Source organism: Hemicordylus capensis, chromosome 1, assembly GCF_027244095.1.
Source record: "Hemicordylus capensis ecotype Gifberg chromosome 1, rHemCap1.1.pri, whole genome shotgun sequence".
Taxonomy (NCBI): Eukaryota; Metazoa; Chordata; class Lepidosauria; order Squamata; family Cordylidae; genus Hemicordylus; species Hemicordylus capensis.
Genome location: NC_069657.1, coordinates 136,824,768 through 136,845,854, shown reverse-complemented (window position 1 = coordinate 136,845,854; position 21,087 = coordinate 136,824,768). Strand labels below are relative to the sequence as shown.

Below are 21,087 nucleotides of genomic sequence, written 5' to 3'. Positions count from 1 at the left end.
ATACCTACCTATGCTTGAGAATCTTAAACCGGAGGTTAGATGTTCCCAACCAAATAGCTTTGCTCACAGTTAAACACTAAGGTTGTCCACACAACCAGAGTGGAGAGGACTGGGGCAAGGGGAGGAAGGAGCCTACCTGACTTCCCCCAGATGATCCAACAAGCCTCTTCTGGGCTCCGCTGCTTGTGTGTCCAGATAAGCATTTCATCAATTGGGCAGGGGGAGGAAACCAGACCATCAGGAATTCCACAATGCACCACACAAACAGGGCCAGGCCACTCCTTCCCCCAGCTCTATGGCAAAAATTGTTGCCGGCGGCCTCAGCACCCACATGTCCAGAAAGTGAAGTAGGAGGAATGTGTTTGTCCTCCTACCTCACTTTCTGCCTGGGTAGAAAAGTAGGGCCACCTGGGGAGGAGTGGTGGGATCAGGAATAATGCTGGCACTTCCTATGATGAGCCTTACTTGGGCTAGCCATGTTGGAAGTTAAAGGACTTTGCGCTGTCTCTTGTCTCAGACAGTGGAGGACAGACTAGTGAGTCAGAGGGCTAGAGGGTCAAGACATTGGTCATCCCTTCTCTACTGCTCTGACACTATCCCTTTGGATATGTAGATTGCTAATCTCAGGGATTAACTTCCTTCCCTACCTGTCCTTCTACCTTGCAACATGGCAAGCTCCTCTCCCTGCACCATGTATGCAGAGAAGATGCAGAATCCATCTGCATCCAGTTAGAGAGATAGATTAGAGATCCTAACTCCTCACTTTCCTATCTAGAATGGAGTTCCTTAATAAATGCCTTATATATTGATTTGAAACTATGAATTGGCTCCAAGTTACTTTACTCTCAGCATACACACATGCCTAACTAAATTACGCTGTGTTGTGCCTCTGTGCACTCTGCTATAATGAGAAAGGGATTCTCTCACCACAGAGAATTTCCAACAAGCCGTGTCTGATCTGGGTAGGGGCTGGTCGTGAGAACACAGTTTCAGGAGGTACAGTGGCCTTCAGAAGAAAGGGGAGATCAGAAAAAATCACCATCCTCTGTAGTGCCGGCATTATGTTAATCTAGATGTCAACCACTCTCTGTCTACTTATAGAAGCTGGCATTAGGACAGTATGATGATATGCCATAAATAAAAATGGCAGAACTCTGAATGCTTTTCAAAAGTGTGCATTAGAGTAATTATGATTTTAATAGTTCAAAATATGGAGTGTCATAGCAGATAGTACCAGTTATACATCCTTGATATTCTGAGTGTAGAGCCATGTCAATGTGCTACTCCTCTTAGCAAAATTCCTTGATCCATAAGAGAAAATTTCTATAACTCTTGTGCTCCAGCAGGTGGTGGTGTTCAACCAGGAGGTTAGGAAAGAGGAAAGTTAAGTTTATTTCTGCAATGTCGTGCTGGACTGGAACAGTTTGTAAGAAACAAGCCAAACTGCATACATGGAGACCTGAAAACTTCAATCTGTGTGAACAACTAAGCAAACCTTCACAAATGATTACATTCCTATGCAGGACTTTTGTGTCAGAATGTATGGACACCCTGCAGGCAGATCATAACAAGTCAATCCTACATGTGTGGAAATACCTATGTATATTCATGGGGTTATGTACAAGAAACTTGTGGCCATGTGTGGATTTCCAGTGCATATACATAATATATGTAAATGATTTTCATGTGTGCAGAATTTTCAGATGTTTAATTTTCCTTGCTTGTCAAAAGCAAAACTGGTGCCACAGCCTAGTTTAAATTTAGTATAGGGAACATGGGTCAGAGAATCAAATAGCCAGTTGACTATCCATAATCTAGACATATTTCTAAAGGGAGATAACATTGTTATAAAAGTTCATTACAAAAAAAATTATAAAAGTTGTACCTTTTATATATCTATGTATATCCATTATTTTGGTTATACCGATTACATAGCTAGTAAGTTTTGTTATATCCATAAAAGTTATATCCTAAAGTTAGACATAATGTTAAGCACATCTTTGAAAGTGAGCCGAGTAGGAATGAGCTGCACCTGCGGTTCATTCACCACACTACTGTGGGTGGGGATGATGGGAGCTGTAGTTCAACAATATCTGGAGGGCCAAGTTTTGCCCAGCCCTGAAAGAGAGAGAGAGAGAGAGAGAGAGAGAGAGAAAGAAAGAAAATCAGATATCAATGCCTGGCTTACAGCAACATTCAGAAAGTGGAAGATACCTTAGCAACTGCCTGTTCCCAGCTGAATTTACCCACCTAGGAAGGCTGAAGGCTCTGCTCTGCGTGCCAACACCTGCTGAGGATTGTTTGTTGAGCACACAGAACAGGGCCTTCTCAGTGATTGCCCCTGGGCTATGGAACTTGCTGGCAGTTGAGATCTAAATGGCTCCCTCTGCCGCAGCCTTTTGAAGGAATGCAAACACTGCCCCTTTTATACAGGCTTTTGACGCATGATCGGCCTCTGGCTCTCTTTTAACATAGCTGTGTTTTGTTTTATCGGGATGTTTTTATTGAAGTTTAACAACAAACAACAACAAATTCACACAAACCTGGATGTGAGCCAGGTAGTACATGGGCTGAAGTTCTCAACATGGTGGTGGTTTGATCAGGTCACTGCGCCCCAAGAATCCACTAGAAAGGCTTTTGATAATCAGAATTCAGTAGTGAAATGCCTAAATGTTAGCTTGCATTAAAGAATGTGGCATCTTTCATTCATGTTAGACATGCACATCATGTTAGCCACTTAAAACTGATGGAGCATAATCAGGGACATCATGCTCTGCCTTAAAAACAACAATTCTTCTGTTAGAGTCACTGTGGAGAGGGGATGTAAAACACCTAAAACCAGTGATTTCTCATTCCCTTCCTAGAAGCCAAATCCATTCAAATGCATTAAATTATCCCTGCACCTGCCAATCTCTTTTGTCCATAATTACAAGGCATTATTCCTGTTCCAATCGCATATGTTATTCTCCTTCTACCTTGAGCACAGATTTGTGCTAAATCATGAGTGCAAACATTCATGCAAGAAACCCTGGAAGCTAGCCAGAGGGTAGGCTTCTAATTAAGAAATAGTCACAAAATATCCAGAAGTCTCAGATGATTATTAAAAATCACAAACCAATGGAGATCCTCTTCACTTGCCTACACTGGGGGGCTTTACCTCAACCAGCAGTTCCAAGCTATTTAAATAGGCCTTGTCCATAATAATTGTGCTACTGTACAGGGAGACTTCCTGAGTTTCAAGGGTTGTTAAAGGAGAACTGGACCTGTTTTGCACAGCCAAGCAATTTTAAAGGTCCTGCGTGGACCCAGGAGCGCAGTGAAGCCGCTGCCCCCCCAGCCACGCCCCCTGCATCTGAGATCAGACGCAGGGGAGCATGGCATGCTCACAAATTGAGCCACATGCCCCGTTTTCAAGCATACTCCACCCAGCACCGCATTTGCAGCTAGACCAGAAGCGGCTCTACCAGCTTTAAAAGGCCGGGAACGCAGCTCCCTGCTGTTTAAAGCAGAAAGAGCCACTCCCAGCCTCCCTGCAAACGCTGCACTGGGTGGAATATGCTTGAAAATGGGGTGTGCGGCTCTGTTTGCAAGCGCCCCATGCCCCCCGCAGCTGATGTCAAGTGCACAAGCCTGGGGCACAAGCCACGACCCCTGAGCACGGCGGCCTGGGTTCTTTGAACCTGTTTGAGCAAAGGTGGCTCCGCCCCTGCACAGACCTTTGGGGAAAGTGTGCATGAGAATAAGCTGCAAAATAAATTAGGAAATAAAGGTTTTGATTTCAGGTGGATTTTTTGGAGCGAGTGTCAACTTATGTATGAGACACATAATACTGAAGACCAAGCTGTCAACAAGGGAATGCCCGTTCATCATGACATGCTTGAAGTAGCCTGAACCCAATGCTGCGTAAACTGCTTCGAGAACTCTTTGTTGTTGTTGAAAAGTGGTCTATAAATACATATTACAAATGCTCTGATCATCTCTGGACACGTTTTGCTGCTGTTGGCACAACAGTAGAGAAGAGAGGTCAGGCGACAGTGCTGGAGGCATGCTCCATGCTGCCTTGCACCATGCAATTACCCAGGAGTAGCAGCAGAGCATCCCAGCAGTGAGACAGCAAGGGGGAGGGTGGCGCCTGGGCTGGCTAAGGGGGCTGGGGCGTGCCAGGCTGGGGTAGGGCCAAACCAGTAAAGTGGGCAGGGTAACTCATTACTGTTCACCTAAAGTGGCAAATGGCCACAGGCTGGTGCTGCTCAGAGCAACATCTCTGCCATCATGGCCCAGGTCCTGCATCGATATGGCAAAAAATGCTAGCACTTTGATCCTAATGCATCAGATGCTACACTAGAGTACAAGCAGATAGAAAAACAGACATACAACAGGAGCACTTTTGAAGGTTCCATGCATCTGTTGACCACCTGCTTGAGCAGGCAATATGGGAAAGTGCCAGGGTTTACCCATTCCACCAGTAATCATCTGCAGCAAACACTTTCCAAACAACTTCAGCTGCATTTCTCCTCCACCTGCTCTGTGGCTTTGGAGGACTGTGGCCAAGCATTGGAAGTAAGACCTATTGGAATCAATATACTTAGGATTAGGATTTTAGGGTGGGTTCAAACACTCTCCACATAATAACTACAGTTATCACCTGCTACCAGTGCTGCAGATGGAAATAAGTTGTCCAAAGAGTAGGAAACCTACAATGCAAACCCTTCTTTTACAGCCTTAGAAACACACACAGTAACCTGAAGATGTCCTTTTAGACACTGCCTACATGCGTCACACATGTGCTGCCTTCCTACCAGTCCCCACCCCACCGCTTCCCCCCTGCTGGCGCTCTTCCGAAAAGCAGGTGTGCAGGGCTGCAGCATGCCTCCTTAAAACCAGGATCATCGTCGCCACGCAAATGGCTAACCGTGTACACACGTTGGCCATTTGCGTTGTGATGTTGTTCCCAGCTGCAAGAAGGCACACTGCGCCCACTTTTTGGAAGAGCGCCAGCGGGGGGAAAGTGGTGGAGCGGGGGCTGGCTGGTAGGCCGCACTTTCCCTGCCCCTTAAAGCGCCCCCCCGCCCTCCTGGGAGTGCACAGAACCAGTTCCATGCACATCCCTCCTGATCATTTTACCAGGCTTGGCCAAACCAGAGGCTCCATACTGCCTTCCAATTGCAGGGGCTGGTGAAGCACACCCTTATTCTCCTTGGTACTTCAAAGGGCCCCCAGGGCTTCAGTCTGTACCATATAACAAGTCAGTTCATTATGTTAAATTCCACCTTGAGACCTTAAGGTACCTGGTCCAAGACCAGAAATCCCAACTCCTAACATTCTGGATTCTTCATCTTCCTCATCACTTTTTTTTTTAAAAAAACCATAGTACTTATCAAGGATTTCTTTCAATACTGCTCTGCTATGGAAACAACAGCTTGTCATGGTTTTATTGCTGCATCAGTGATTAGAACTCTTGGCCTAAATCAATGCAATTCTTAAAAAAAGGCAAACATCTAACTGTTACAAGACTGTGTGTGCAGTTGTGGTCATGATGAGCGATCTAGTTCTAGTCCTGTTAGCTCGTAGGGATATGCATGAACCGAGGTCCGGGCACTGCTTCTGTGCCACGGGGAGCGGGAGGGTGTCACGCCCTCGATCTCCGACAGTGAGGAGGAAGGGGAAGCTGTCAACTTTCCAGGCGGTGCAGGAGTGTCTGAGGGGCAGAGCCCGGCTGTCAGTGTTCATGAAACAGCTATGGCTAATGATTCAGAGCAGGCACAACAACCTGAGGCAGCAGAAATCGTGAAGGACCAATCCGAAGAGGACCTATGCAACCAACCCCCACTGACCCCACAACAGCGGCGTGTCACGAGACGCAGGGCTCAATTGGAGACTATTAGGAGAAGCAAACACCTATTGCAGAGGGCTGATTAGCCTTAAATCCCTGCCAGCTGGGAGCTCTCGTGGCATGCACTATATATCACATCGTCAGTCGGCTACTCCCTGCTGAAAAACAACATTCATCACTATATGTCGACAGCGTGCAGCCAAGTCTGGTCGAGACCCTGACAGAGGCAAGTGGTATTGTTAAGGAAGAGGAGAGCAGGTCTTTACCTACTACCCACTGCCACATGCCGATTCTTGCTGCTGCAGCACTTGTCCTAAGTACTCCCATGTGGTACCAGTATGCACATGGCATCTTCACATGTGCAAGTGCCATTTGCGTGGTCAGCATGATGCTGCTGACCACGCAAATAGGGCTCATGCATGTGTGGATGCCATGTGCGTGCTGGTGTCACAGGGGGATGCTTGGGACAAGTGCCACCGCAGCAGGAAGCTGCATGTGGTGGCGATGAGCAGGTCAGGACCTGCTCTCCTTTTTCTTAAAGACCCTGCTTGCCCTCCCACTTCCTGTGGCACAGAACCAGTTCATAAACTTCAGTTCTGCACATCCCTATTAGCTCATAAGTGCTGCTTTGTGTTTAAGGAAAATATGAAAAATGAGCAGGAAGACATCAAGAGAGTGGAGTGTTTGAGAAGTAAGTGTTTGTCACTTATAATACCTTTCTCTGGCTACACAACCTTTAAATTTAAAATACAATTGTGATGTCAGAGAAAAATTGCATCTTAAAAAATGCACATTTGATTTTGTCCAATAGAAACAGGAGATGAGCCTGAAAAGAAAGCAGGCCCCACTTTGAAAAATAAGAGCACTGCACTATTCCCGCCCCCCTTACTCAGGTCAAAGGGGAGCCATTTTTCTTGGCTGCAGAAGGTAAACACAGAAGATCATCCAAGGAAAACTCAGCAAGATGAAATGCAGTTTTGAGCATGCTGTGATTTGTCATAGGCCAGAAAAATATTGTTAATTTTAAGCTTGGTGCACATTGCTGAAATTGGGATTTTGAAGCATGAAGGCCTAGAAGGCGTTCCCAACATGCCCAGCTCTCTATTGTTTTCAGACCTGCAGGTCCTGATAGCTGCATGGGGGCGGGGGGGGGGAGTGCATTCGCACATCCATAAAAACAAGAAGGAGAGCTCTCTTCTCTTCCTCCCTTGGTTAAGAACAAGATACAAAAGTTGGGTTACCCTGCTTTGAGCAACCTAAATTGGAGGGATTTTCATGAGTTCCCCTAACCATGCAAACCAGGGCCTTGTACCATGCAAACCAGGGTACAAGGCCTTCTATTCTGATGTTGATGGTTATGTGAAAAGGCCTGGGCTATAAGCAACATAACTGCATGCAGGATTTCCAGCTATGACGACTCTAAATCTCAAGCATCAAGTTGTGGTTTTACTCTTGACAGGTTTTTGTAATCTAAATCCTGAGCAGCATTTCTCAGAGGTTCAGTCAGCTCGAGTCTGGAGCAGCAGCATCTAAGAGCTTGCCCTGCTAATTAGGGATGATGGAATTGTATTAAGCAGGCTCAGTTGAAAAGGAAAAGCAATGCAGGAAGTAGTAAAGGCAGGAAGGTTTATAAGGCAGAGTTTATTGGCTTTCTAATGTGATCCTGGTCCCAACAAGGGCCTCTCTAGATTAAGTGGCAGGACTTTATTATTTAAATCTTGAATTATATCTGATATAATGAGGTTTCAAGCCTTCAAATAATAATGTTTCCTTCTGTCTTCATGCTTACCTGATTGGCTCTCACGCACCAGGCTTTGCTTCTACAGAATAGGAATCGCAGATGAAGCCGGGACTTTTCCAGTCTTCAGGCTTGCAAAGCTACAAGAGCCAGTGCAGAACAAGTAGGTTGCCAACCTCACAGAGGAACAGCTGGAGTCATACTGGGGGAGTGGAATGGAAGTGCCAGTTGGGTGTGCTTGTGATTGAAGTTCGAAGGCAGAGTACCTAAGGGTTCTGAGAAGTCAAGTGGTAGCCAAGTGCTCTTCTCATCTATGCTCTGTGGCTAACAGACTGTTTGTGCAAACTAAGTGTTTATTTGTTTATATTTATTATTTATTTAAAATATTTATACCCCGCCCCTCCAGTACACTACTGCTTGGGGTGGCTCACAACAATAAAATAGCTACAGTATACAATAAAAGTAATAAAAGTAACCAAATTAAGTAAACAAGTTAAAAGTCAGGTTAAAAACCGTAATCAGTATTAAGTTTCAAATCAAAAGTTATTTAAAAGCTAAAAATTGAGAATTATAAAAACTAAAAAACCCTACCAGATATAATCAAAGATGGAGCATTAAAAAGCCTCTTCAAAACTATGTATGTTTAGTTGTTTTTAAAAAAACTCTGAGGGAGGAAGCATGGCAAAGCTCTTCAGGAAAGGCATCCCAAAGCCGAGGGGCCACAATAGAAAAGGCCCTGTCTCTAGTCCCTGACAACCAGATCTCTGTTAGTGGCAGGGCCATGAGCAGGGCCTGAGATGATGAACGGTGTCCCCTGGCAGGTTCATATTGGCGAATGAGGTCCGACAGGTATCCCAGCCCCTTCTTCTGCAAAGTGCCTTTTTGTACCGTTCCCATCACCAAAGTGCCTCTTCGTATGCATGAGATGAGGCCAGATTACTATAGTTCCATGCTGTGCTCCCTATCATCTGAGTTATGATTTTCCTGTCAGGAGTTTATACACTGGGATAGGAATGTCGTGACTGAGCGTAGTTAGTTTGAATCCTATACTCTGCCCTAGCCTGCCTAGGGTATAATCCTATATCCTAGCCTGCTTAGTACCACGGTTCCACCAGCATAGATGGTGGAAGTATATCTGTGTCTCCACTGGTGGAAGGGGACTTAACAGCAGATTCTATACTGCTTGAACTGTTTTTTTGAACTATAGGATTGCACCTTAATAGCACTTACATTTATATACCGCTCTATAGCTGGAAGCTCTCTAAGCGGTTTACAATGATTTAGCATATTGCCCCCCAACATTCTGGGTACTCATTTTACCGACCTCGAAAGGATGGAAGGCTGAGTCAACCTTGAGCCCCTGGTCAGGATCAAACTTGTAACCTTCTGGTTACAGGGCAGCAGTTTTACCACTGCGCCACCAGGGGCTCCTTAAGAATCAAGAAGGGGCTCCTTAAGGGGCCCCTTAAGAATCAGGGGCTCCTTAAGAACCAGGGGCTCCTTAAGAATCAAGAAGAACCCTCCTTAAGGGTCTGATTCATCAGATTAAACCATATCAAACATTTCTGGATGCTGAAATATTGTAACTTCATTGCAAATTACCATGAAAAATAAAACATCTACATTAAGAAGGATACTGTGCTATATTTTTAGCACCATCTGCTGGTAACCTGCAGCAATCAATGAAACAACTGTGAAACATGCTCCTTTTAGTCTAATTTGAAACAAGACAGCTTTTACAGTTTAACGGATTGCCACAGTTTGCCAGCAGGTGGTGCTAAGAATATAACATCCTACTTCTTAGTGTGGATTTCCCATTTATTATTTTCCATGGTAATTTGCAATGAAGTTAGGATATATCAGCATCTGGAAGAGCCCACTGTGTATGAATTGTGCAAGGTGAATGCTTCCACTCATGCATTGAGGGGAGGGTGATTTTTGGTGCTCTCTTCCCTCTGGTGGCACTTCTGTATCCTGAACATATGTCTCAGAGGGCTGGGGGCCCCCTCAGTGACATAATTTTGGGAGACTCAGGTGGTGGCAAAGGGAAGGAGGAATTGCCATAAATAGACCCTCTATTACATACGTGAGTGGAAGCGTTCCCCTCACATAACTCTTACTCGATATGTCAAGCCATGTTTCCCTCAGAAAAGCTGTCTTGACCTCTGAAAACAGTGACTCAAGAATCAGTCATGAAACTCAATGGTGGAAATGCTTGGAGACCTGCTGACTACAAAATACAGAATCACTGTATTTTGTGACCTTGGAAGGAAATTTCTAAATTCTCTCAAATCACAAACAATCCAATTTTCAAAATACTCTCTTGATATACTGATACATTAAAAATGACATAATTTGCATGCATTTTTTTCAAATGGGAAATTATACTACCCTTCCAAAGTAGTTCCTCAGTTGAAAAAAACAACACTGGCAATGCAGACATGCTTCCTTCAGGGGAAAATAAAATTAAAGTAATGTCCAAGTCCAAGAACTGGTTCAGCACAATGAACTCCAGCCCCATGAAAACTCATAAACAAAGATACCAATTCCTTCATATGTTTCTACAACCATTTTTCATTCACTGGGAAGCTTTAAAATCGGCACATGCACACACATACCCACCCACTTATAAATCAACTTCAAGCCTATGCAATTATACATATTGACTTACCTTAGCTACTGGGCAGCTACCATACCTAAGTCATTGGTAGGATCTTGCTTGTTCCATGACTAACCTGTTTGATGAGTGACCAACATCCCGATTAAAGCTATGCATGTGCAAGCAAGAGAAGCATGCATGCAACAGCCACACTCCTACTTCAAAAGTGCTGGGATTCATAAAGTTATACCAAATCTGATCAGCCTGCCTGGATGCATCTCACTGGTATCTGTCCCAGCCAGGCTAAGATGGTATATATAACTGCAAGCTTTAGGATGTCTCTGCAAGGTGTCTTATCATTTTGAAAAGTCCCTGGTGTCTCACAGAGCCCAGCAGAATGATTGTTCAAAGGCATCCACCCACATCTGTTGTTGTCACATTTTGTTCTGAGATCAGCACTAAGCTTCCTGTTTTCCTGCAAGAGTCTTTCAGAGATTTTGCTAGCAGTATTGGAAAAACCTTAGATTACACAGGACCAGTTTTCTTTTTAATATGTCTGCTTGCTTCTGCTGGTTGAAATTGCTGACAACCACAGACTACGGCAAGGTAAGACTTTTCTCCCCAGAAGTTCATGAAGCTGAAATTGAATTCAACTGGCAAGGAGTTTCCTTCCTAGCTGGCTGCTGAAGCATCAGTTGCAGAGGAAGGGGTGTGGTTTTCTTCTTCTTTTTCTTCTCCATTACAATTTTGTCTATAGTTAGGTCACAATAACTACACTTTTCAATATTGTTGCCAATTATTAATTTTAAGGAAGGAGAATTTGAGGCAGACTATGGGATCTAAAACCATTCAGGTCTCGTTAGGACTGCATGTATTCCATGCTAAATAAAAATAAAAATACTGTGCAAAGGAAAGCTGAATCTATGCTTTTTATAAAGTATGCAAATTGGGAAAAATGTCCATACTTTATCTTATTTTGCATAATTTATTTTTCTTCTACTAGTCATAGCTGGCCCTATCCAACCCCAGCACAGCATCCCTCCAGTCAGTGGCTGTTGCTGCTTTCTTTCTTTTGTTTCTTTTTTTGATTGTGAGCCATTTGGGGACAGGGAGCCATTTAATTAAGTAATTATTTTATTTATTTCTGTATGTAAGCCACTTTGGGAACTTTGGTTGAAAAGCAGTATATAAATATTCATCATATTCATATTTGTATTCATAAGGGAGGAAAGTTACTGGAAGTCTCTTTTTAGCCACCCTTCTGTCTCTGAGATTTCAGTAGGGATTGCCCAGGCATTTCCCAGTCAATCTTTGTGGCCATAAGGGATAGAAACTTTCTTTTTTTTAAAAACCAAACGAATTAAGGCTGAGATTATCATGATGCCGAATCCTGCTCACAGCATCAAGTTCTGTGCTATCCTGTAGCATATACATAGCCCCAGTAATTTGTGACCTCACTGCCAATACTTGAAGCATGCTTTAGAAGAGGGAATTCTGGTTCCTTAATTTTCTGGACTGGATTGACTCACTGTAATAGGAACATTGCGTTAATAATGTAATGAACTGAACTCAAAACTTTTGCCAGAGCTAAAAAAATGTTTACTGTTCACCCCAGAGCTAAGGTCTGCTAAAATATTTCATTTTGTGCCAATGCATAGCCTAGCAAAACGTGACACTCTCCTCCAACTTGGCTCCTGATATATAGAGGCCTGTGGGTCAGTCATTATGAACACAAGCACTTTTTTTAGGACGGAGTACCTTGTGGGGGTCTTTTCTGCCACGGTGCAAATATTTGTGTTTGGAACAGGAAGTTTGAGACCTAACTCGACATTGTGTGAACACAGAGTTTCGCCCGCCCTCTATCTTTCCCCCTTGGTCCTTGTCATAGCTAGGCAAAGATAGCATGACTTCTCTTTCTCTCTTTTTAAAGATACCTATGACAGAGGGAATGGAGTCAGACATGACCCTTAGAATCCTGTGTGTAGTAGGGTAATAATATGGTGTGATATTTTCCTGCAAAAAAAGAGAGTAAATCTTGCAGAGACTTTCCAGAGTGTCTGGAATTTGCTGTAGTGCAACACATTGCAATTGGCTTGGTCCAGGTCCTGCAGCTAAGAGCCAATGAAGTGAGTCAAGGAGGTTTTTCACACATGGCTCTATGACTCGGGGAATCTGAAGAGCGAATCTGCTTTGCAGCAGATTTGAGGCATTTTAATTTGAAGGATTAGATGGACTATTCGCATAGCCATCAGCACCACATAGCTGTCAGCACCTCCATCAACACCTTCGGAGAAAGCAGAAGCCCCAGAGTTTTTCTCAAAAGCCACTGGAAATAGAGGATTTTTTTTACCCCAGACATAACTCGGGCTAAGCCAGAATTTGCAGCCTCCCTTCAGAGAAAAACAAAGCCTTGTCTGTCCGGGTCCCTGATAGCCCGCAGGGCGTTCGGATTAAATCCAGCCAATATGTGGACTGGCACACTCCAATCAGGAGTGGATTCGGTGGCGGCGGGGCGGGGGAGCCCTGTTTGTAAAACCTCAAGGGCAGGTCAATGCACAGCAAAGTTGTATCATGTCAGAAATGAGTTGCTGTGCCTAAAAGGTGGAATACAAATCTGTTAAATTAAATTGGAATTAAGTATAGATGTGTTTACCTATAGTTTGTACAGACAATGCTTTCTGTCTACACCATAAACACACATATCCTGCCCCACTCCTGGGGCATTGGGGCATCACCACTTAATCATGTGCTGGGTATGGTTTGTCTAATTTAATTACACATAGAGGAGCAGTTTGGATGAATCATTTGCCCATATGATTAGGCAGAGATATCCTGAGAAGAGAGCGAGACATGCATGCTCATGGTGCACTCACAAGGGACTCTGCATGAAATAGAATGTCCCTTGGAGATATTTCATTCCATCGGAGACTATCATCCTATCATTCCACTGGAGACTAGCCACAACATGAAGTGTGACCAGAGCTGAGTAGACTCAATACATCTATCTATATTGTACACAGAATAGTACAATTATCTGACACCCATTCATGGGATCCAGTTCTTATTAGTGCAAACTGGGAAAGCTTGATTGACTTTCAAGGATCTCTGCCTAGTACTCTTTTCATAATTGGGACAACTCAGTAGAAAATTAGATGTGGATACTCCCTCCCCTTATCTCAGACTTTTCATTTTTAATGTGGATTTGGAAACCATGCTCTGAGCTAATGAGCTATCACAGTGTTTTCAAAAGGGACGTCTTTGCACCCTCTTCTGTGCTTCAGTACAAACCCAAGTGTGGGCTTCAACTGAACGTCTGTAGTTATTTTTTTAGTACAGCTGCCTACCCACTTACCTGTTCTGCAAGCAGCTTCTCTCTTACACAGGACTAGGCTTCCCCAGGATATCTGGGCTTCTACTGTGCTGTGGACAGAGTTCCTGATTAGGCACAGTCTGACATGCCAAAGAAATGTCATGGTTCAAGCACCTGGGACAAATCTGGCAGGGCCGAATAGATCTGACACTACATATGTGCAGCTATATTTTGCAGGCTCTTTTCCTTTATGCTGCTAGCGTAGAACTGGCTAGAACAACTTTCCCATACTTAAGTCTCTGTTTGAATAATGCGTTGAGAAGTGCTGGGAAAAGCTTTGAAAAGTTTTACCTTTCCCTGCTCCTCTTTTTTCTCTTCTCCCCCCTCCTGGGCGGGGACAGTATAAAGTTATTCATGGACAACAGGGGAGAAGAATCAAAGTTGAACAGAACTTCTTACAAAGTTCTACAAGATAAAGCTCTGGGTCCTGAAATCCCTTGCTAGATTTTCACATTGTTATTCTGCATGTGGTAAAATGTCTCACAGTCGTCCCTGGAACCCAAGTGCAATCCACGAAGTAACTTGGGACTCTGGACTGAAGGAAATGAATGAGACCTGGAAAGGAGCAATTGGCTGCCTTGGGGTGGCTGTGTTTTTTGTGATGACGATTGGGATTATTTACTGGCAAGTGGTGGATCAGCCAAACAAAAACTGGATCCTCAGAGGGAGCACCAACGGGCTTATCTGGGAACGAAAATCTCACTCCCTCATCCTGCAGGCTCTCAGTGAAGAGAAAACCGTGCTGGAGATTAACATGGGCAGCTTCCCAGACATGGAACTGCCGTTTGTGAAGGACCTGTGTGGGCTAAACAAGACAGAATTTTGCTACACCTGGGAAGCCACAGTAGACCTCAAGATCTCCCTGGAACCCAGCCTTTCGCCCAACACAGAGTGCTACAGTATAAACTGGAACCCTCTGCACTGCCAGGTTAAAATAAAGGTAACTATCTGTAACCTTGGTATGTTTGCAAGACAATTTCAGTTATATAACATCTTCCCACTCATTTTGGATGGCAGATGTAATATAAGCAAGGTGATATAATGATATGGACAAGGCAAATATGAAAGTAGACTTCAGATGACAGTAAAGACAAAGATGACAGCAAATAATATTAAATGTTGTTCTAACAGTAAATCTAGAAGATCTATTATTGTTGTGTTCCCAATTTGCAAAAATCCTGGAAAAATATCTTAGTCAGATTCTTCCTCTGAGAATCTCCAGGGAGCAATGATAACTATTAAATGATGTGCACAGAAAAGTAATAATGGCAACAATAAACCAGGCAATTACGTTCCAGTTCAACAATAGCTACGTCATTGCAATGTGGTGCTGTTAGCTAAAGGGTAAAAGAGTGACGTTTGTTAAAAATGAACCCAATAAATATGTAAAATCATGATAAGCTAAGAAAGATCATTTGCAATCCTCATGAAGAGATAAGTTTTCATATCATTTATTGTCAGATGACAGCAGAATCCAGTGCTTTAAAAAAAGCTTCAGAGTGATTGTGTTCAGTGCACAGGCACTGCATTTTCAAGACTACTTCTCTGAATACGTAAATAACTGAAAACAATGTGTTAGCAGCTTCTGAATGTTTATAATATTCTTACAGCAATGTAAGATTTCCTAAGCATACGCACTTGGAGATGTCCTATTGAAATCAATAGGGTTTTCTTCCAGGTAAACGTGTTCATGATTTGGTGTTAATAATATATTATGGAGAGAATTTTGCCATGGGGAATAAAAAATGTGTTTATTTGGAAGTTCAGGCTCACTCATCTCAGAAACTGAGGAGCTTACATTTTAACAACTGGCTCCACTGACATGTAACAAGTTGGAATTTATATTAAAAGACTAATCCTAAGCGAACTTACTTGGAAGTAAGGGTGTTGTCATGAGTGCTCTAAAGAATACCTTTGTGTCTGGAATGTGTATCAATCAATGCAGAACAGAAAATTGAAGAGAGACTTCAATTTAAAAAACCCCCACAGTATTTAAATCAGTATATTTTTAAAATCAGTATATTATACAGCCAATGCAGGCATTATAGCTGAATTACAGACATGGAGAACACAAAGCTATTAAAGTATCATTAATGAAAACGACCTTTGAAATCAATGGAGATCTAGCGATCTGTCTTGCCAATATGCCTCTGTCTTTGTATACTCCGTTTCGTTTGCTGCTGTGCTGGTTGTACCTGAAGTAAGTTCAGAATCTGTGTGGTCAAGATGTAAAGGGTAGTTTTCCAGGTCAACATTCTGGAAAAATAGCTACAGAAGAGAGGCCAGATAGCAGAAAATGCTTTGAACAACTATAATTAAACTATTTAGTTTTAAGCATAAAGATCAACAATGGGTCAAATTCCACAACCCTGATGAAGCATCCTGTTTCAGGCTAGAATTTGCCCGGTCTTTTTAGAGGTTAAATCATCATTAGTACTATCCAAATCAGAATCTCAAAGTTACGCCAAATCTTTTCAGAGGTCAAGGATTCAGGAATTTCTCTTGATGTCCAGGATGAGGAAGACCTGAAAGGACCTTGCTGTACTTTGTATATTTATGGGACTGATATATATTTTTGCCTGTAAAAACTCATCATCTGGTCTGAGAAGACTCATCATCTAGAATAAAAGAGCAATCAAGTGAACTGTGATGTTTGATTAAAATAAGGCAAAAGAAAATAAGCTTGACTTCATGACGCCAGCCAGACCTACAGCTGTGCCTAACTGTACTAGCCGGGCTGGTGAGAGTGCACAGTAGCATTCGGATCCCTAGCAAAGACAGAGGAATCAAGATAGGGAGATTTGATTTGATCTGATTTGTATTTGTACACTGCCCCAAACATCCATCCCTGGGTGGTTAGCAAATATTTAGGAAGGCAATATGATAAAGACATGATTGCTCTTGCCATATACACTAGTTTCTTATGTCCCACTGTCAGCTTAGTTAGACTGGTTTTGCAGGTTTTTGAAGCATTCCCCAAACTGGAGAACTTGTTTGGCAGAAGCAATAGTGCAATTGGAATACAGTACACATGATCAACAATGCTTCTATTAAACAACCTTCAACACACTGAAAAAATGGTTGCTTACTGAGGTCTGTTGACTGGGTTAATAAGCTTGATTGACTGATAGCTGTCTGTCTCCAGCTTTAGTTATAATAAGAGAAGGAATTAAAAATATCTGGTTTAAATACTTTAGCTGACATGCTGCACAGTAACACTGCATGTAGTCAAGTTGCACAAATTGTGCAAATGCAAAATCTGTACAAATGATGTTGTTGTAAGCCACCCAGACATGGAGGTTTGGGGTGGCATACAAATTGGATAAATATAAATAAACAAATAAACAAACTAATTAATTAATTTAATTTAATTACACACGACCAAGTCCATTATTAATAATGGGCTAGGTCCATTGCTTCTAATAGGCTTATTCTTGTGTAACATCATTTTCATAAATTGCATACATACAACATTAGTGGGCTGATGTACCCTTGTGTGGTATGTCAGCCAATATTTTTATTTACTATGTTATTGAATTCTGGATTATATACAGCATTTTTATCTATACAGGCATGTATGCCATCATTAAAAAAAGAAAAGAATGCAAAGGTTGTTGGGGCATTTCCACATAGTTTGAGATTAGTACTGTGATCAAATGAGGAGATGCCATGAATGGGATCCCAAGGTATGGTTTGAGGACACCTGAGCTGGTCTAGGTCTGAGGAGTGCCTGGATGGGGGATAACCTGGAACCCTATATATGTCGCTTTGAGTTCCAGGGTATCAATTTAAATAAATAAAACCTCACACTTGCATTCATATGGACAGGGTCTTGCTCTGCAGGGAGTCACTATTGTCAGTGTACGGCATATGTGGAAACTCAGGGCTGAGAATAGATAGAATTAATTCTACAACTCCAAGCCTTGTGCAGATCCACACTCTGGGCACCCATACCCTATACAGTGGCACTCTTTAGAATACCACTGTAAACACACGTATAACCATATAACCCTGCATTGCTTTGGCCACATTTCTTGTTCTCAGTTTCCAACCGTCCCGGTTTACCAGGGAGAGTCCCTATTTTCTGGAATCTGACCCTGCTGAATCACTGCCTCTACTTTGTCTCTATTTCTGCCTCTTGAGAATGACTGGTTCAGTTTTTTTCATGTGAGTTCTGAGTAGCTAGAGTTGTCTTTCTTCTAGATTCAGAGTCTCTAGAAATGAAAGCTGCAAGTGGGTGAGTGGATGGGTTGCCTCTAATGTCGCTGCAAGTCAAAGAGTGCATGACAAGAGATACTATGCAGAGCAGAGCATATAGTGGGTGGAAACCAGTCTTCAGCAATATTTAATTTGGGTGGGGGGTGGGCAGTAATTCTTGGTATGAGAATGGGATACTTACTATAAGTGTATCCCTATTTTCATCTGCAAAATGTTGAAGGCTATGGCCTTGGTTCATCTGCTTTGGTAATCTGGAATAATGTGCACTGCATGCACTTTATTACGCACTTTCCATGTGGAGCATATTTGTACTCAGAATTGTATTCCATGCTTCCCAGTTTTCTTGACCATACCCCCTACACATTTATTTATTCTTTATTTATCATATTTTTATACCACCTGATATGTACAGATTGAATTACATAAAACACAATCAAAACAATATAAAACACATTTTTAAAATTATTAAAATCAATTCTAATTAAAAGCTTGTGAGAACAGGAGAATCTTGAGGGTCCTCCTGAAAACAAACAGAGAAGGAGATGCTTTTATTTCACCAGGGAGCATATTCCAAAAACCTGGGGCAGCCACAGAGAAAGCCCAGTCCTGGATCGCCACCATATGAGCTAGTGGCAACCATAACTGGATTCTGGACTGTAAAAGGCAGCAGGGTTCATGACAAAGAAGGTGCTCTCTTAAATAGCCTGGACCCAAGCCATTAAGGGCTTTCTAGGTAATAACAAGCACTTCATATTTCACTCGGAAACATATTGGCAGCCAGTGCAGTTCTTTCAAAACTGGTGATATACTGTATAGTCCCTTCATGTTGTCCCACAACAAAGTGTTCACATTCACAGGCATGACCCGATTTTCATTGTTGAGGATATGAAATGATGCAAATACTATAGCATAACCCTAAGAGAGCTGCATCAACTCCCATTTCCTTCTGAATTCTTGTCAGATCAGCTCCTCCTCACCAGACGTTCTGGTGGTGAGGAGAAGCAGATCTGAGAATCATTCATACCGTAGTATTTCTCAAAAGGATTTTCAGCCACTCATTCCAGTTAAAAAATGAAAACCCGAAACACTCCATTCTGAGACAGAGTGATTTTTCCTCTTACTACTCCCAGCTCTACTTTAGCCAAACTGTGAGATAAGCATCACAAGGATCTGAAAAGGAGTGTCTCCCTCATTAGTGGCTGACCCATGACAGAACTGCTAACCCTTACACTCTCTATAACTCGAAATCCCCTTTGAAATCTGTCTCGGCTTTCACTTAAGAGGCCTTGTGCTGTTCACCAGTGATTGTGTGATCATGCGGGAGGTAAAACTTTCACTAAGACTTCTGCTTAGCAGAAGAAAATGCTTTCAGAGGGTCTGGGGCAACTATTTGAGTAGAAACAACAGCCCCACAATTGCTCACATTACAAGGTGGGAGCAAAGTCATGTCAGAGCAGAAGAACCATATAGCCCTCAAACTTTCAAGTTGAACTATTTTGACCTTTATTAAATTTATGGGTTCATCAATTAACATTGATCTAGTTCACACATGTACATGAACCACTCATTTCTTGATACATTATTGCTGAGCACTTGATGACAGGCAGAGGAACGTGTGAGCTGGCTTCATTGGGAAGCCTTGCATTTACAGTGATGTAATCAAATGTGAACATGTTATCCGAGGTGTTATATCTATCCCAGCTGGACCCAGCACATTCATAGATGCATGCAATGATCAGGGGCTGTAGCTCAGCACATGCTTTGCATGCAGAAGGTCACAGGTTCAGTTCCAGGCATTGTCAGGTAGAAAGGTAAAGTTGTGCCATCAAGTCAGTGTCGACTCCTGGTGACCACAGAGCCATGTGGTTTTCTTGGTAGGATACAGGAGAGGTTTACCATTACCATCTCCCGCACATATGAGATGATGCCTTTCAGCATCTTCCTATATTGCTGCTGCCCAATATAGGTGTTTCCCATAGTCTGGGAAACATACCGGCGGGGATTCAAACCAGCAACCTCTTGCTCCTTAGACAAGTTACTTCCCCACAGGTAGGGCTGGCAAAATTATTTTCTGAAACCTTGGAGAGCCATTGTCAGCCAGCACAGACGCTACTGAGCTAGATGAACCAACTGACTTGGTATAAGGTAGCTTCATAGGTTCAAAACATCAAGAGAAGAACATGCTTGTGTGGATCTGTCCACTGAGATATAACAAACTAAAAGAATGTGCTGTATTTAATTAAACTCTTGTCTGAGACTTAGAGCCTGAACTCTAAGTCAGGTTCTTAGAGTGTCATGATGGATTTTTGTATAAACAGACACAAACGTCGTTGAGCACATGCTCACACATGTGTCAGCTGCGTGACCATGGACATAATTAACAGCAATTCCAGTGACTGTAGTATCTCATTTCCCCCCGCAGTGTCATGATGAAGGGAATTGCAGCAGTCCTAAGCTATGCAAGCCTCCTTCACACATTCCATTTGTCCATGAGGACAGAGTCAGATAGGCTGTTTTTATTTTAGAAAGGAAAAGGAAAACACAGTGGCTGGGAGAACACAGGTGACTTTCAAGCCCAGTCCTCAAACATTATCAGAAGAAAATCACAATGACCCAATGGCGCAGCAGCAGGAGGGAGGAAGAAGGAATGTGCACTTGCAAACAAGCTAGAGACTAGCTGTGGTGAAAGTTTTTCCTGTCACCATGCATGGGGTGAGGGGTAAGCAATTTTTGTTGTCTGCCCCTCAGGGACATATTCCTGGCAGCAAACAGAGCTTTTGCAGAGAGGGGAGAGAAGCAAAACACACTTTCCCCCTCCCCCTCCCCACCCAGAAAGCTGTGGAACATGCTGCCTTTACCACAGCTAGGCTCCACCCTTCTGTGAGTGTGCAGCCCTTTTTCCACCCTTGTACTGCTGCACAGCATGTAGGCCACCATATTTGGTGAGACTTAGCTCCTGGTAAGCAAATTGATGATTCCAGAATCCAGGCCCAGCCCACAATCTATGGATCTTCAGATCACTTCAGCAGTTGTGCTTGTCCTGAAGCGTGCTGCATACCATTTTCCTTCCTCAAGCCAAACTACCTGTGAATACCCTATTGTGTGTCCTGTGCTGCCCAACAGCAGCAGTATATTCCAATAAAAGGATGCTCTAATAGTGTTTCTGCATGCATAGTAAGCAGAAAGAGAATGTGACTAAAATTAACAACCCCCAACACTGGTAGTGAGGCCAAGGGGAAGAACAGTACTGTAGCCAACCTATTCCAACATGAAATATTCTAATGCAGGGTTGAACTTTCAACTCTGCCAGCAGGTCTTGGCTGCTGTCT

At 43.0% G+C, this 21,087-nt stretch overlaps 1 protein-coding gene and 1 long non-coding RNA gene across 3 annotated transcripts in view; one reads left to right on the top strand and one right to left on the bottom strand.

Moving 5' to 3' along the window:
* Positions 1-894: 894 nt before the first annotated feature.
* On the bottom strand, positions 895-11,057 carry LOC128322104 (uncharacterized). The gene is made up of 3 exons (XR_008305539.1): positions 10,243-11,057; positions 4,375-4,567; positions 895-2,118 (listed from the first exon to the last, which is right to left on the bottom strand). It is a non-coding gene; the product is annotated as an uncharacterized LOC128322104 (long non-coding RNA).
* The window catches only part of LOC128322000 (SITS-binding protein-like), a 58,344-nt gene continuing 47,873 nt past the window's right edge, over positions 10,617-21,087 (top strand). Inside the window, exon 1 of one of the 2 annotated variants that reach the window (XM_053242769.1) lies at positions 10,617-10,776. In XM_053242769.1, the coding sequence (XP_053098744.1) occupies positions 10,723-10,776 (54 nt within the window). In that variant the 5' untranslated portion in view covers positions 10,617-10,722. Of the gene's footprint in view, positions 10,777-14,015; positions 14,481-21,087 lie in introns of those variants that run through there. The other variant, XM_053242691.1, reaches the window with a different exon arrangement.